General features: G+C 37.6%; 1 protein-coding gene across 1 annotated transcript in view; it reads right to left on the reverse strand.

Moving 5' to 3' along the window:
* LOC107662660 (FH1/FH2 domain-containing protein 3-like) overlaps nucleotides 1-18,369 on the reverse strand; it is a 172,546-nt gene that overhangs the window by 18,834 nt on the left and 135,343 nt on the right. Inside the window, exons 8-16 of the mRNA XM_016452738.1 lie at nucleotides 17,043-17,137; nucleotides 16,758-16,901; nucleotides 16,274-16,515; nucleotides 9,586-9,654; nucleotides 7,096-7,143; nucleotides 5,912-6,028; nucleotides 5,449-5,583; nucleotides 4,876-4,926; nucleotides 2,950-3,140 (exon numbers count right to left, since the gene is read on the reverse strand). Coding sequence (XP_016308224.1) covers nucleotides 2,950-3,140; nucleotides 4,876-4,926; nucleotides 5,449-5,583; nucleotides 5,912-6,028; nucleotides 7,096-7,143; nucleotides 9,586-9,654; nucleotides 16,274-16,515; nucleotides 16,758-16,901; nucleotides 17,043-17,137 — 1,092 coding nt within the window. The remainder of the gene's footprint in view (nucleotides 1-2,949; nucleotides 3,141-4,875; nucleotides 4,927-5,448; nucleotides 5,584-5,911; nucleotides 6,029-7,095; nucleotides 7,144-9,585; nucleotides 9,655-16,273; nucleotides 16,516-16,757; nucleotides 16,902-17,042; nucleotides 17,138-18,369) is intronic.

The following is an 18,369-nucleotide window of genomic DNA, read 5'->3' on the forward strand; positions in this document are numbered from 1 at the left end:
GGACATTCACCTTTTTCTCCTTCAACCACTGTATGCTCAGTTTTGCTGTGTGCTTTGTCCATTGTCATGTTGGAAGGTAAACCTTCTTCCCATTGACAACTTTCTGGCAGAGGGCAGCAGATTTTCCTCAAGAATTCGAGGGTATTTTCCCCCATCCATTTCTCCTTCTATTCTGACAAGTGCTCCAGTCCCTGCTGCAGAGAAACACCCCCATAACAGGATATTACCAGCTCCATGCTTTAATGTAGGAATGGTATTATTTGGATGGTATTGGATTTCCACCAGACATATCGTTTGGTGTTGAGACCAAATAATAAATGTTTAGTCTTATCTGCCTCAGAATCTTCAAGGTGCGTTTTGGCAAAGCTCAGTCGTAACTGCATGTGGCCTTTCTTGAGGAGTGGCTTTTTTCTTGCAACCCCCCCACACAAGCCACATTTGTGGAGAATTTGTGATATTGTTGTCACATGCACACAATGACCACTCTTTGTCATAAATTTCTGCAACTGCTTCAGAGTTGCTGTAGGCCTCTTGGCAGCCTCTCTGACCAGCATCCTGACATCCTGATCCAGGGAGGCTCTGTGTTGTACCAAATACCTTCCACTCCTTAATAATATACTTCACTGTGCTTCTAGGCATTGATAAAGCCTTTTTGAGCTAATCAAAATGACCACAGCAGATCACAGTTGAAAGTCAAATGGCTTTCTGTGCCATTGAGAAGGTGATTAGCTACACCAGATTGAGTTTACAAGTCTGTTTTTTTTTCTGACATGTTGGTGTTATATCTTTCACTTGGATGTTATAAATTGCACTGAGTAAATACAGCTGGATAAAACTAAAACGTTCGTCTTCATTTCAGGCTGCAAAGCAACAAAATGTGATTATTTTAAAGGGGGTGATTCTTTTCTATACACAACTTTTGCACCTTTTTTTCTGGGAATGTAGAGTCATTTTTAGGAGGGGGGTGATCCTTTTTCCAACTCAGTGATTCTGTTTGGAACATTTTTTCTTTATTTTTTTTTTTCTTTCATTTTGGTGTTTATCTTTCACTTGGATGTTATAAGCTGCACTAGTGAGTAAATACAGCTGGATAAAACAACAAAAAAAACTGTGTCTGTCTTCATTTCAGACTGCAAAGGAACAAAATAAGATTGTTTTAAAGGGGGTGATTCTTTTCTATACCCACTGTATATTAAGGATATATGAAGTGTGCTGTTGATATACTGCTGAAATCACACACACGCACGCACACACACACACAAACTATTCTTAATAGGTATTTTTGTCTTATTTTACCAGTTGATCTGTGCCATATTTTCAATTTATAGTCTTGGAGGAGCTCAGACCTCTGAAACCACAGTCTGATCCACACTGCTATCCTTTTACACATGGCTGGTCATGCTTTCATTCACTGACCAGTGTATGACCAATACTCTGGCCTTCAGAAACCACATGAATATGATATAACCAGGGCCTCACTGAATGGACAACCTCAAGCCGCTTCACTCAATTATCATGTCACGGCTGATGGATGTCTTTCTTTCTTTCTGATTTTGTACTATAAGCAAATATCACCGTTATTCTAGAAAATATTCAGTCACATCGCCGCATTGTTTTGTTGTTGTTCATGGAGCAATATAGGGTTAAGTCTCTTGCTCAACGTTCATGGACTGTATGGTTTAAATCTTTAACCTATTGGTTACTGTTAAGTACTGGTGCTGTAAAGAGCGCACAACGGAGAATATTCCACAAAAGTTCTTTAATGATAAATCCACAAGAAATAAACAGTAGAAATCCGAGGAGCAGGTGTAGCACAACACAAATGTAAAGCAAATAACCGGCCTTGGACTGAACTAAACAGGGAGTATATATAATGGGGCTAATTAACGAGGGAAAGCTGCAATTAATAAAAATCCATAGAAACAGAACTAAACAGGGCAGGAGAACAGAAACTGAATCAAATCACAGACGTCCATAACTGTTACAGTTACAAACCAGTGTTTTTAACCACCCCAAATCTCCATGGAAAATAACTACTTTACTTTTAAACTAATTTACTTTTAAATTTCCTAATTTTATTAAAACATTTTAATTGCTATATCAGCCATATCACACATATTTCATTGAATTATATACATTTTTGCTAGTGGCCAATTATTTTTTGGACAGTTTTTAAAGGTATAGTCCACCAAAAATGAAAAATCTGTCATCATTTACTGATCCTTATGTCACTACAAATCTGTATTACTTCTATAAGCTTTTTTTTTTTTTTTTTTGTCCACTCAATAAAAGTCAATAGGGTCTAATGTTGTTATGGAGAACAGCTAAAACATTCTTCAAAAATCTTCTTTTGTGTTCTACAGAAGATCGTAATTCACATGGGTTTGGAATTATATGAGAATAAGTAAATTATGCCAATTTAATTTTTGGGTTACTATTACTTTAAAAACATGAAAAGGACTTTTCCCTTTACACAATTCAAATTGTACACTTCCTAAGAGCTGTCATTGAGATGAATGGGAATGCACATGGAAAAACTAAAACTAAGACTAAAATGTGACTAAAATTAAAAGATTGAAACATTGGGTACCCAGCCGTGCAATTCTCATGTGAATGTGTGAGTCTTAAGCCAGTCGGAAACTCCACAGTGAGACTGAATGATTGACCAGGCTCCAGTCGTTCAGCCCATTCGTACCAACTCCAGCCCCTCAGATTCAGATGTGGATGACCACTGACCCAATTTCTGAAATTGTGGTTAATATTTGAGGTCAATAAACCTCAAATAAATGTAGTTTTTCCTAATGGCTGACTGCCCCAGTGGCTTTACATAGTTTTCTTTACAAAACATTTGTGTGGTAACCGCTCGATTCCACACGTTGGGGGAAAAATAAGGACCAGAGTTTTTTCCAGAAATGCCACACTATATTACCGTACACAGAGGAATCTCACCTCGTGTTGGATGTGGAACAGAGCGTTTATCCTCTTGAGCCTCTGCAGTCAAAGGGGTGGCAGAACGAGACAATGAGCTGCTGGAGGTTCGTGAACTCAGGCTGAGGGTGATTTCTGTTCGCCCCCGTGTTGTCGATCTTGGTTGTTCCCTTTTGTTTTCCTCTGCTGCCAGCCGCTCCAATTGCTTATATCTGCACACATCACATAAAACAATAAATGTCACTAAAAACAGTATCAGGGCAATTACACAATGCTCATTTTCATGTCCGAATGCAAAAAGGATATGTAACTTAATGTTTTACTTATTGTAAAAATGTAACTTATCCATAAAATTATTTGAATAAACCTCTTCTATGATGAGTATGTTTTTCAATTCTGAATTAAAATAAATGTTGATATATTTTGGGGACATAAAGTAAAAAGAAAAATAACACACACACACACAAAAAAAGTTGTAAAATGTCATGTGGTTTCACTGCCCTAAAACTTTATATTTATGAATTAATACTTAATTTCTAAAAGCATTTTTGAAAGTCATGATTAAGATACTCACATGTATTCAAGGTGAAATCAAAGATTACATTTCTATGGCATGTGTGTTTTAAACTAGATTTTTATAATGATTTTAATAATTTAGTGATTAATATTTGCTCCAGGGGAATTGTACTTGTACTAATGTACTATAGGTTGCTTTAAATACAAATAACAATGTTTGCTATTCTGAGAGTTGAAGGCCTGAAACAGCTTGTGGACTGATAAATAAAACAGAGACAATTTCAGTGCATTCAGCATGCAAGAGGATATTGATTTCTAGCTTTGTACATAAACAAACTTTACTTCCAAATTCTTCCACAACAAATCCTCCCATTATGTAACCTATAACTCTCCCTTAACAGGTGTCAAGACAGATGCTGTCTGCTCCCCTCCTGACTTATCAACCCAAAAAATATGCCCCAGTTCTAATATAAAACATTTACTAAAAACAAGAACCAGATGTTTCATAACTATACAACATTTCCTTTTTATCACCTGAAGTTGGCTTACCATTTAATTCCATAACATCATTATACTATACTGTAAGGTTCACATCAAATTGAAGAAAAAAGATTGGAAGACTGTGACTTTCGATAAGATCTTGAATAAATGCAAAGACATTGAGCCGTTCCACTTGCCAGGATGCATGTTTTTAACATTTACTGTAAATGCAAAAAGCCCATGTCTAAAGTCAATTACACACCTTGTCCTGCCGTCTTTCAAAGTCTTAATCTACAGCAGGCATAAAGGGGCCCTGGTGCACATATTTCACCTGCAGCGCGTGCCGACACGCTTCCCATCTGCTGCACAGTCTAATAAATGTTTTCAAGGTGTATTACTATCATTGTGCTGATAATTGATATTAAACACGGCTCAAAGCTTCATGACAAAATTGCATTGGACTGCAGTAATTTATCCAATATGATAAAAATAATCTATGATACTGTATGAGTGTATGATATAATTCATTATACAGAAAGCAGAAAGATTTTCTGTCCATTATTACAGTGTCAGAAACATAAGGATTCTTTCTATTTATCAAAACATCCTGAAAAACGTAAAAAAACTGAAGCCACAATTTCCACAAAAACATTAAGCAGCACAACCATTTTCAATTGTGATAATAATAATAAATGTTTTTGAGCAGCAAATCAGCATATTAGAATGATATCTGAATGATCAGACTGGAATAATGGTTGCAGAAAAATTGACATTTTAAAATACATTAAAATAGAAAATAGTTTTTTTTAATTCTAATAATATTTTACCATTTTACTGTTTTTTAACTGTAAAAAAAACAAAACTTGAAATATTACTAACCCCAAACCTTTGAATATTATATTATATTATATTACATTATGCTCTAAAAGTGAAAGTCATTCTGGAATGTACCTTTCTTCTCGAGTTTGTCTGACCTCTTCTCTCTTGTCCTCATAATCCCGACTGCAATAAAGAAAATAAACATTAGCACACACGTAAAAAGTGAAAAAGAATGCCTTTTATATGTCTACCAAAGACATTTGGAGTTATAATGTTTATTGTTAATCAAGTAGTAACCATTCAAGTTGGTGTTTTAATTTGTTATTACACAACAGTAGAGGCTGACTAAAAGACTTGGTATGTGGTAGGGCTGACAAGCATACAGAGAGAACAAGCATTTGTCTTCCTGCAGCCCACCATGATTATTCACTGTCTGGTCTGAATGCTGTTTTCCTTTGAATGACCATAATAAGAAGCAATAACTTGTCCAGTCGGGAAAACTCCTAGATCTCTGATAAAATTTGGACGCAGGCCTCAGCTGCTTTTCTAGACTGCTGGACAAAATGTTTCTCATGGCCATCTCCAACATGAGAAATACTCGATGACGTTGGAAGCAGTGATGTTTTTGTCATATTCATTAAATAATGTAGCCCTGGGTGAAAACACACACTACATCAAAATGAAATGCTGAGAAAGTCCACAAACTTGAAACGGTTTCTCTCCTCTCTTTCAATGCGCTGAAGTCTCTCCTCTCTCTCCAGGCGCCTCCGCTCACGTTCAGCATTTAGAGACTCCTGGTGCTGCCTGTAGGAGGAGGTTAACAATCCACCTAGAGTAGACCTGGAGGACCAGAGAAACCAAAGAGGAACAGAATTTCAGGACAATACCTCCATATAGCAAGAATTATACTCTTGGGCATTTGAAGAGTTAAATATACTGTTTTAACATACTTGATTCATTTAGTATTTAGATCGCCCTGATGAACGACAATGTAATGCTGATATGAGGAGGTTATCCAATCATAGTAGAGAACAGCTTTCAAATATGTTTTGAATATTCTCTGATGTTATTTTTATAATAATATCCATTTTAGCCTTAGAACTGTTACATCTGAAGATTACTGTGCAGAACAGAGCCATATACACATCAAAGAAGAACAGTGGCTCACCTGTCGGGCTTACTGTCTGCAGGTGTTCCTCCTGAAGGGCCGAAGCGGTTATAGGGTGTGGAGGGGGCACTGGACAACCCAGATGACCTGCCAGGATACGTACCTGCGTAGCCATTGCTAAAGGAAGGAAAAAAGAGAATTTAATTAAAAGTTCAACCATATAACCGATTTGATCTGTAGGACTCTTTGTCCTGAAGTTTCCTCTTAACAGCATAAAGCTAAAGTGTCGATTTATCCAAAATAACTAATGGCCAACTTTTCCATTCACTTCATTTATCACACTTGACTTATCATCAGCTAGTACACACAGCCAAAGGGGGGGTGAAGCTCTGATTCCAAATGATGTCATGTATTTCCTCCATCAGGACCACAACAGACATTGTGAAGAGGCCAATGTGAAGCCTCACTCGACTGCCCAAACAGCCAAGGACACACAGACACACACAGGTGCTCTGCTAAATCCAGCTTTCACCTGAGTGAGTGACAAAATAAACTCTTCTTCCCAAATAAAGCAGCTTGCCAGTTCAGATCACTGACTGCAGATGTACACGAAATGACCTTGTATTGGAAGATATGATTCAAGACATGCAGGGGTTTGTTTCTCTGTGCATTCCCACATCTTCATTAAAAGAGGTCAGTGACATGCTGTCATTCGCTCCCTACACTTGCCTCTATGTTTAAGTCTGCTGTGATTCATTACACATATTATCGGAGTAAGAACTCAGAGCTGGGAATGAATCCTGGCTTTATGCCAATGAATCAATCAAACAAACAGACACTGTTTGAAATTCCAAAGTGTTCCAGCACCTAAAAACAAAGAGATAACGCACTTTCTGTACAAGTGTTCTGAATTGTTTTTGGCTTGCCAAATGAAAACCTATAAATTAAATTACATTAAATTAAATTAAATTAAATTAAAAGTTGTCTTAATTTAATTTTTAACTCATTCTTGTAACTGATTACAAATGTTTAAAATATATTAATATTAAAATGTTAAATATGCTTTTATGCTTTAAAACTTTTTTTTTTTTTTTTTTTATGTAGACACCAAGAGATGAACAAGAAAAGATGGGATGAAGAACTTAGGAAATTACACAAGCCAGACTTGAACCCACATGACCTTTTGCATTTAAACTCTGCACCAAAGCTCACAAACTTAATTTGTTTCCAACTTGTTCCCTTACCTGCCACATGAACCGCATGATGTGTTTGAGTATCTAACATCTGACAGACTGCACAGAAGAGACAGAACATGAAAAGAAGTTAGTAATCGACACACAATTACATAAAAGATTAGTCTGACTGACAGCTGGGACAGAAGAAGAGGACAAAGGGACAAGTGCAGTCGAGAGACAAGTAAAGTGACAGAAAGTGAATCAAAGCAGTATCTGTTTATTAATTAAAAAAAAACTAAAGATCTTGTTAAATAGCCAGCAAGGACAGCAGAAGGGGAAATATAAGTAATTTTCACCTTTAAGAGCCCACCAATAATAATAATAAAATTAAGTGGCATAAAATCCACTACAATATATTAGCACTTTTTGCATGGAAAAAAAACTACAGAATACATGGCTAGTTTTGAAAGGTTATCAATGGAGAAAGATGCTTTTTGGTGTAGTTACAACACCTACCAGCAGGGGCAAACTGGACCATGCTAACCAAACAAATCTTGACTCCTTGCTTGCCATTTTTAATCTGTGGCAGTTAAGTTAGCTGTGTCATCAATAGTTGCCTAGTTTTCCCAGAAGAGAGGATTTCATGATGACTTTAATAGCGTACTGTGCCGTTAGCTTAAGACTGCTGTGTAATTAGGTTTTTAAATATTAAAGAGTCCACATCTGCATAGTCAGCAGACTAAAAAAAAGAACTGTCTTTGATCCACTTTATAATCCAGATGGGTTCCTCAAGCTGCCACAGTCTTAATGTCAAGCAAACATGCACATGACATTGCAAAGCATTTTCAGCTTTATTCTCATGAAATGTGGGCCCTACAGGCACTGTCCAGGGTGAAATACAATTGCCCTTTTATATGTGACTTAATTTACAGGCTTCTCTTGGCTCTGTAGTGGTACAATGCACCAATTAAAGGCAGATGAGCTGTAAATGTCAGTAAAAGTTAGCATCCTTTAGGGAGTGTCTTGCACTACAGTGGCTGGTTCAAGGGAAAAAAGACTTTTGTTTATAAAACGATCTGTCTTTTTGCATTCCAAGGAAGCAACAAAGCCCATAGTCTATAATGATTTATCAGGCTCTGATCATACTGGTATCCATTTCTTCTTTTATTGGTCTGAGGATTTGACATATAAGACAGAATAAGCCACATATTGCACATGATCATAAGTTAAGACACAGCAAGCGTAGCACTTTTTATGAGGGTGCAATTTTTGGAAGATACAGGACGTTTTACAGTGTTCTCTTGGAAGCAGGTACAAAGGGATAGAGTGATGATCCACTGGGTGAGGGTCTGGCTCTTTTCAGAGGTGGGCTTGATGGAACAGGCAAAACAATAAACCCTCGCCATTCACAGGAGATCCAGAGATTAAGCGAATCCCATGCCACACTTCCTTCCTACTAGAGGATGAAAGTTCCACAAATACTGTTGTCATAGTGTTTGTGAGAGTTGAATCAATAAAATCAGACATGGATTTCCTAAGTTCATCTCTCAGGGATCTCATAGCTTGACATACAGTATGTGGGAGTGAAAGTCATTCTCTGAATTTGACATGCAACTTTAAATGGCTCTATTCCAAACTTTACTGTCTAAATAGGTGTCTCTCTTTCAAGACAGGAACCTAATAGAACTCGACTTGAAACACTTTACATAGGCAGCAACTCCAGACACTCACACACACCCCAAAAGTAGCACTCCTCATGTGAACTACACTTCACACACCTGATTCGAATAGAGTTTCATAGTTCATCACATTGATAACACAACATCTTTTGTGTCAGGAACACAGAATCATTGCCTATGATCCCTAATTATGCTGTCTACTTAGGCAGCTTATTAATTTGGAACAGAGCCCACCTGCACAAGCATGGAATTGTTCTGTGAGTGGCGAGAATCTACTGCATCTATCTGCACTACCTGCAGTGCTTGTCTGGGTCTCGACCCTGCGGAGTGCCCACAGACGCCTCGTCCAAATCCACTGGGCAAGTAGGAAGAAGGGTGGAAGAGAGAAGAGGAAGGACAGGGGACAAGGGGTCTTTGCTTGAGGAGGTGGAGGCTGAGGAGGTGACAGAGGAACCCCGGGACGAGAGGGCCCCCAAGGACCTGACTGAAGCCCAAGAAGACAGTCTGGGTGATATCGGAGGGCCAAAATCTGGGGTAAAAGGAGGGGAGGATACTGGGGCCTTGTGGATAACCTTAACCCCAGACCTGTCCCGGAGGTTTTCCTCATTGTCTGTATCAGCCACATTGGGAATGAAGTTGACCATGCACTTTAAAGGCAAACACAAGCTAGAAGCTTCATCTACTGTGGATGGCATCCAGCTACGAACAACAGAATAACAGCAGAAGATCTAGTAAATGATGGTGAACACCATGATATGTTGGGAAACATTTATGTTAGTCAAGTCAGGGAAAGAGATAGCATCAGAACACGGATAAGAATCTACAATCTGGTTTCTAGCTCTAAGACTCTATACCCTGAAATCCTATCCCGCTGAAATACCTTTCGGATGCCTGTCTAGAGAGCTCTGTTTTCTGAAGCTCCTCATTCTTCTCCTCCTCTTCCTCATCTCTGTGGCAAAAAGGAGGGATTGAGGGTTGTAAGGAGGGATGAGCAAAGAAAGGAAAGGAAGAGCAGAAATGAAAGGAAAGGACAAGAACCACATGCTCTGACGGCAAACAATATGACACAGGTAACCACAATACAAAACCTTTAGGAAAAGTCATGTTATGTTACTTGGTCAAACTTAATGTCACACCAGTACAATATGGAGGAAACCATTGCGAATTATGCTGCCTTCAAAGCGCTCTCGGAATAATCATAAATATGAGTTTCCTAGCCTCTTCCTGGCCTTTCAATTTGTATTTATGACTGGGAAACTCAAGAGATAATTTTGATACTGCGTTTATGAGTTGAACTGTAAACTAAAACATGGAGGAGGAGCGAATTATTGCTGTAGTGACTGTTAAGGTTTTTTTTCCTTTTCCTTTTTTTCCCCATAACATCTATATTGCTTTCTCTTGTCATTACAGATAAGTAACACACATATTGTATCTATTTTACACAATGAAAATAGCAATTATTTGACCGAAATTATGGAATCATCAGCAAGCTGATTGTCTAGATTCTACAAGTAACAAATATCCTCTCTTGTAATCAGCGGTGAATGCGGGTAATGTTTCTATAGTTGCCAGAAAACGGGATGCTATACTTCAAAATTTGGTGGGTATTGACTAAATATCAGTTTTGGCTTTAATACACTTTTTCCCCAAAAAAATAGGCAAGAATTAACTTGTTGTCCTCTATGTTTCCTATTCTTTCTGACAACAAAGCACTTGAACGTGACAAACTTGTAATTACGGCTTCAGAAGTGGGAAGTAGGAAATATCTGAGAACACATAAAAGCAGCATGAATCTATAGCCCAAAATAGACAACATGACCAGTGTAGTCTGATTGCTGAACGAATGATTTTATGAGCTGATTCTTTTTAGTGAATCAAAACGCACGTTCTTAAACCGATTATGCTCAATAAGACAACTCGTATGATCATGTAAATGCGTTAAACTGTTTTCCTTTATCGGTATAAGGTCATAAACAGCTTAAGCATAAACAAATTAGCATCACAACTCAAAGAACAAATGGAATACTCTGAGTAGAATACACAAATAACCCGATTTTTTAACCCTTAAATACATACCTCTGGTCTTTAGCGACCCGGGACATCATTCGCTACCCTCTCCCTCCTTCATTTTTTTAAGTTAGACATCAACTTTCTTAGTATTCCTCAATCTATTAATTATAAACAATATAACAAGAAAAAAAGTTGTAAAATATAAAAGAATGCCAGTTTTCTGATTAATTTTTTGTAAAAAGTGTATAGGATCGCTAGAGATCCGAAGTATTTTTTCTTGTGCAACTATATTTACATATCTGATGACTCAATATGTGCAATGCATCTTTTTTCCTCAAGGTGTCACTGTTTGACACACAATGATGACGTGACGTTTCACTCATAATTGCCGCAGGCATAGAACAAACGAATATCATCAGCAAAATTTGAACTGATTTGAATGGCTTTACTGCAGAGCAATTACTATATTCAATGAAATATAAATGTCACTGTCATTTGATGCTGGATGTGGTGAATAAGCTGCCAGTGATCAAAATATTGAATATGAAGTCATTGAAAATGATAGTTCTGTCAGGACCACTATCGTCAAAATGATAGATACTTAGCATAAAGTTTGGTTTGGCGGTATGGTTCTGTTCTGGGCAAAAACCTCCCTGCCCATCCATGCAGCCTGTCATGAATGAGCAGGGAGAGCAGCAATAATAACCTCCCTAGGGTTAACAGAACAGAACAAGGCAGATATCATTAATGTACTTAATGATATTTAAGTGTAACACTTCAAGATAAAGGAGTCTGATTAGCAAGGAATATCAGAAATCCAAGTCCTGACTGTGGCGAAAGGAGGAGCTGGGGATGGAGGAGGGTAATTTGCTCCTGAGCAAGCTGAAAAGCTGCAGAATAATACTGAATAGAGCTTATATAGGAATGCCACAACAGGTGTCGTATTCCTATAGGTAGATGTGATCAGCTGAGAATCAGCTGATGCAAGCTTGACTCACGTGACCTGCCAGAACTAACGCTAACGCTTAATTTCTGTCAGGACCACTATCGTCAAAATGACAGATACTTCGCATAAAGTTTGGTTTGGCGGTATGGTTCTGTTCTGGACAAAAACCTCCCTGTCCATCCATGCAGCCTGTCATGAATGAGCAGGGAGAGCAGCAATAATAACCCCTCCGACACAAACGATAGGCCAGAACCACCCAAACCACAACCGATGGCATTCTGAAAGAAGCATATCCTTCTGGAATAACAGAGTCTGGGGCAGCAGCAACTTACAGGAGAAGGCAGCGAAGGGGTGCTCTTCTTTATGAGCAGCTAAGAAGAGCAGCAAGCCCCTTACCGGAGGAGAGTAGCAGGGAAGGGGTGCTCTTCTTTATAAGCAGCTAAGAAGAGCAGCAAGCCCCTTTAATGCAATACCTGAAAAAGATGCAGAAAACCCACTAGAAAATGAAATAAGAAACTTAGCAGGAAATGTTGCTTAATATATTTATGGGGGAAGCATCACCCCAAGCTCAGCAAGTGAGGAGCCAGAGGAAAACGACTGTAGTTACGTGTATTTTTTTATTTGTAAAGCGCTGCTTGTACTTGCTTAGAATAATTGGACTATATTTAAATCCTTTGTGTTCATTTGAGCGCTCAGTCGCAACCTTCCAATACACGTCATATCACCCTAATTTCTCATGCTCATATGCTCACATTACTCCGCGTGAGCACATATTCAAGCGGATCAGAAATTATGAATCTCTAATAAGTATTGAGTGGCAGTCCAGCAGGGGAAGCATACACCCTGCGGAAATACTTCGAATGACTGTCATTAATATTACATTCTTATATGTATAGAAGCCATTAGGAGCGATAAACGCGTGCTTCTGACGCAGCTGAAATCAACCGCACACTCACACAGCTAATTAAACATCAACCTTAGAAATAAACAACCGTAACATTGAGATTATGCTCCTGAATACAGCGAACCCCAGTTGAAACGCATACACGGGAATGCGTGTTTCATTTAAACTTGTTCTCATGGCCTTAACTATCGGCGTGTCCTCAGAGCGATTACATGCTCTAGACTACATGTTGCTCCAGCTGTATGAACACAGATGCGTAAATGCTGCTGCAAATATGCTTTTTTCAATTAGCAGACCAGGTAATATACACAGCGATATGGATTAAAACAGCATTCACTTATCTTAGATGTGGATTTCAGATGTTCTGAAACACGCTGCAACAGTTTGATTTGCGAGCAGCGATGCTTAATTTGCTCCTGAGCAAGCTGAAAAGCTGCAGAATAATACTGAATAGAGCTTATATAGGAATGCCGCGATAGGTGTCGTATTCCTATAGGTAGATGTGATCAGCTGAGAATCAGCTGATGCAAGTTTGACTCACGTGACCTGCCAGAACTAACGCTAACGCTTACTTTTTGAGAATATGGCTGAGATTGTGAATGTGAGGCAGATGCTGAATGCACTGTGGAAGTGTGCTCTGACGTTGACAGCGATGGTAAAATCATCTGCTCAAATTGAACCCTTTTAAGTTTCAAAAGGTAACGAAATATGCTTTATTTTATTCTTCTGTAATTGTTCTTAAAATATCAAGAGAGTTTTTTGCTATTACAGCAGTTAGAGATCCATCCGTGCTGGATATATTGGTCCGGGTCGCTAAAGACCCGAATATGTATAAAGACCCATATATGAATAATGATTGGCGAAACATTCATGCATTTAAGGGTTAATTAAGTCTTGTAAACACAGTTTACTTGCATTGCCAGGTTATTTATATGTAAGGTTACCAATATATTGGTTAACTCTGATGAGTCGGTTTAATGAATCAAGCACACATAAATAAATCAGTGTAGTTGCTGACTGGTTGTTCATATGACATGAACTGTAGTTAAAGACATAGATCTTTTTCTTTTATTTAGTTTGTAATATTTTATAAATATTAATGAATTAAATATGTTACCTACATTCTTTTGTTTAGTATTGTTGTTTAATAAGGAGTTAAGGCCAATTATTGGATTGAATTTATGCTACCAGACTGCCACTAAAAAGACTATGAAAGGTAATTTATTTTGCAAGAATTGTTTTAAATTTATAAGTTGGCAATTGCATTCGTATTGAATCTTTTAAAATATTAATACCTTGATTGCTAAAAAAAAAAATACTTACCCATTGTCAAAACAGAACAATAATCCATTTTTGGGTCACAACCCACCAGTTGAGACCCACCGAGTTACACAACAGTCAACACAGCAAAGGATTAAGACCTTTAGGAGGAAGAGGAGAAGTCCCGTGCCTCACTGCTCAAGGGCCTCTCTCTCCATCTCCCAGTAGACTGGTATTTATTACTAATATGGAAAACACCACACTTCAAAGGTCCTTCTAATTTCCTGTGGTGGGTTCACTAACAGACGTCAGGATCAGATGACTGACTGAGATGAATTCAACTATCTGTCAACCAAACCGCTCCACTAACAGACGTCAGGATCAAATGACTGACTGAGATGAATTCAACTATCTGTCAACCAAACCGCTCTAAGAAAAATAACCCATGAAGCCCATCACTAACAGCAGATCCTGTCATCAATAATCAAAAGCACAAGCAGTCTGTAGCTCAACAAAAGGAGGAAAGTTACGGGATATATAAAGAGATAGTGACAGGAGTATTCTTGCTTTTCTGGCCAATATCTGACCGCAGGTACTGAGCAGCTTTCAGACAGGCACAAGTTCACGGTAAACAATTTTGTTAGTAGTTACAGTTTACAGATCTTGGTTGCTAATATATATTAGTACTATGGCCAATATAGCAAACATCATGACAGATATTATAAATCAAAATTATTTTCTTTAATATATATCAAAAACACAATTTTACTATATTTTAATCAATATTTTAATCAGTTTTGGTCTCGCTTTCCAGTAAAAACATGTAAGCATCTTTAAAATATACATATACTTTAGAAGATAACCAGATTTGTTCTAAAATAAGATTGTTCAAAATGTTGGGGTCAGTACGATTTAGTAGTATTTTAGTAGTCTCTTATGCTTTCTTATGATATATATCTATATATATATATATATATACATATATATTATTTATTTATTAATTTATTTCTGTGATGGCAAATGTTACATGATTCTTGAGAAACCATTTTAATATGCTGATTTGGTGCTCAGGAAACATTTCTTATTAATATCAATTTTGAAAATTAATGTGCTGCTTAATGTTTTTGTGAAAACTATGATATATATATATGAAGTTCAAAGGAACAGCATTTATATGAAATATAAATCTTCTTTACTGTCACTTTTTTCCAGTTTAATGCAAAATAAAGATATTTCTTAAAAAAAAATTTTGAACATCAGAAATATAATTAATTATATTATATATATTATACAAATTAATTTTAGTTTATGAACTAATTTGAGGCTTAAAAATTTATTTTCTACTTGTTTGCATTTCAACTTATATATTTTATTCTCACAAAGATTTTATACAGCTAAAACACTGGAGAACTTGATTAGATCTCAACTCTTCATTTCAGGACACACAGTGAGTTCTATTACTCAAATGCGATGACCAATCTCACACACTGGTGAGTAAATTTTCCGGGGCACCGTAATTCAGTATCACCTATAGTAAGATCTGCTTTGAGACACAGAATACATCCAACATAACACAGAGCGGCTGAGCTGTCCTGTACTCTCTCTCTCCACTGCCTGACGTGACCTTACCGTGTCCCTTCTTACAACTGACTCGCTGGATGAGAGAAAAACTATATGAAGCTTTATACTAGCTTCATATATATTACTGTGATTCCCAGTTTGGATATCTATGCCTTCACCTTTGTCCTTTGAAACATTCAAAGGATACGGATTCAGTGTATGATTATAATTTACAACAAAAAATGCAAGGACAAGATCGAGTACCTCATGTAGTGCTACAGCCCTGAGAATCATGCATGGCTCGAAACTCCATATTTCAGTAACTTCCTATTTCCTCTCAGCCTCACAGGTTCCCACCGCCTCCCTCGTGTGCATATGATTAATATGAATGTCTGTAGACTAGCAAGTGCTCCCAGTCTCTCCCTCGGAGCATTATTAAATTCTCCATCTTCTTTTGGGACTTAAAAACTCTCATGTCAAAAGTATCATGATAGAACACCCAATATAAAACTGCTTCCTGTTCTTTAAAAATCAGTACATCCTGAACTACACGTAGTGTTTTGTTGCTGAAAACGAATATATGTGGTCAGGGGAGGGCAAAAAAAAAATGGTTTAGTGTAGGATTTTCACTTTCACTTTCACTTTCACTTTCACTTTTTTTTGAAAGTGAAAACAACAATTGCAAATATCATATTTTTGTTTTCACATTTTCATAATCTGTATATTGTTTAGTTTTCCAGTTACATGACGACAATTTTTAAGATATTTTAACTGAAATTTCAGTTAAATCCTTGTTTAAAGGATTCTGTCACTTGCTTTTAAATGTAGTAGAAGACACAATATAATTTATTCAAGTCAACTTCTATCTCTCTCTTTCTCTTTTCTCACCTTTCACTGATATCGTCTATCCTCTGGCCATTGAGGGGCAGGATGTTGGGTGTGTGGCTGTGGCAGGGGGAAGAAGGAGCAGAAGTGTGGCCTTTCCCATTTTGCAGCGAGTGTCTTCGGCTGCGGCGACGTTCCAAACCCCGCCTCTCAGGCGTGGCCCCTACACTGGCCCGACGCCGACTTTTGTGTCCGGATGGAGGAGGCTGTGTCTCATCATCACCATCTTCATGACGAAGGGTTGACTATGGATAAACATGATTATTAGACTAACAGCAAATAACAAATATCACATCTATGTTAAAGTTTTACAAATCAAGGACTACGTTTTGTCAACTTTTTTGTAAAAAAAAACAATTGACATTTTAAAATTTCATATTGTTCATTTGCATTGGACTTGGTGTGAATTTAGACCTCAGTATCATCAGTTTTGAACAAGATCATTCAGACGGTGTCTAATTGAAAAGCAAACTGAGCACACGCTAACCTCATAGATATTGAACTGTTCCACTAGGTCCAAATCTGTGCCCTTCCTGTTGACGTGTCTCTTGTCCATGGCCTCCATGCCCTGCTCCTCCAGACTGTCAACCACATCATAGAATGTGTCCTGGTCAGGAAGCACAGCCAATGTCTGCAGAAACACCACAGATATATAAGAATATAATATAACTTTTTATTTTATTTTTTTAGAGTAAATTCATATATAACACCATGTAACTGAGAGTGTGCTAAAAGTGTCTGACATTTCTGAACCATAATACTGTCCGGGTACCTTGTTAATAAGGGTCATGGCATAAACCAACAGCTCAGTGTCCATTCCATCTTTCTCATCCAGGATTTCCATGGCATTGGACCAGGGCTTACAGCCTGAATACACACAAACAAAAGTGTCAATGAGGGTCAATCATAAATAAGAGTGTCTATTTTTCAAGGTAAAAAGTGTATAAAGATATATAAATATCATTAATTATTAATTTATGAATATCACTATGTATTTGGGGAGTCACACCACGTGACTTTTTTCAAAACCAAAGATCAAATTATCTGATATTTTAGAGACTTATTAACCTTGGCACATAGTAATGATATATAATTTCCTGTTTTATGTTTTTTTGTGTGTTGCGCCACATGACTTTGATTTGGCAGATAAAAGTTGTCTTATTAATATTAGATCATGCCAAACTACCTAGTGGGGTTTTCTTTTAAAGAATTTTAAAAAGTTTGTTTTTCTACTTCTTCTTCATTATTGACACATTTTCGACATTGTTTTCCCCCCTGCATGTTACTGCATGTTGGTTGAACCATAATGTTTGTTTTTTTTCAAATATTAATAAACAGTGAAGCAGTTTTGATAAAATAATTTTTTATAAGAAATAATAGACTATGCCAAACTACTTCAGAGTGAAAACCATTCAATCACAGAAGAGCTGCATTCAAGTCACTGTATTTATGAACTGAACTGCATTTTAAATGTATTTCTGAATGAATTAGTAATACCGAAAAAATGAGCATCAAGAAAAAAAATCTTTACATGATGGTCGTCATGTTGAACTGAATTCACTAAATTCAAAGGAACTGCGGTTCCGTTTCAGTCGGTCACTCCGAGTCACGTCGGTGACCGACGAATTGGGATCTCGCTTAGAGAGACCAATCCACTTCGAGTGTAAACTAAACGAGCCAATGCACATTGGCATGAGATGATTGCATCCAGCTGCCGCTGATCACAGCGTGAGCATAAAAAGGCAGCCGGTGCAACCGGCTTTTCGCTTCGGAGCCGAGTGACAACATCGTTCTGCTTCTACCAAACTGCTTCGTGTGTGAAGAGACTAGCGCACTCTCTGGAGCTTTTTGTGTTGGCAGATGGTGCTTCAGCGGTGGTCGTTCCTGTGTCGAGTGGGTTGCGCACTTCAGGCTGCACTACCCCCTGTCGTGCTGCAAACGGCCGTTTCCCCTGTGCATCTCAGCACGTAAAAAAGCATTTCCCTAAAAGAGCCAATTTCTCTAAAAAAGTACAATAATCTTTATTGTAAAGATTATTTATCGTCTTTGTAAAGACGACGGATCGTCTTTTTAAAGATGCCATTTCACCCGTGTGTTTC

The sequence above is a fragment of the Sinocyclocheilus anshuiensis genome, unplaced genomic scaffold, assembly GCF_001515605.1.
Source record: "Sinocyclocheilus anshuiensis isolate Anshui unplaced genomic scaffold, SAMN03320099.WGS_v1.1 scaffold1559, whole genome shotgun sequence".
NCBI classification, from domain to species: Eukaryota; Metazoa; Chordata; class Actinopteri; order Cypriniformes; family Cyprinidae; genus Sinocyclocheilus; species Sinocyclocheilus anshuiensis.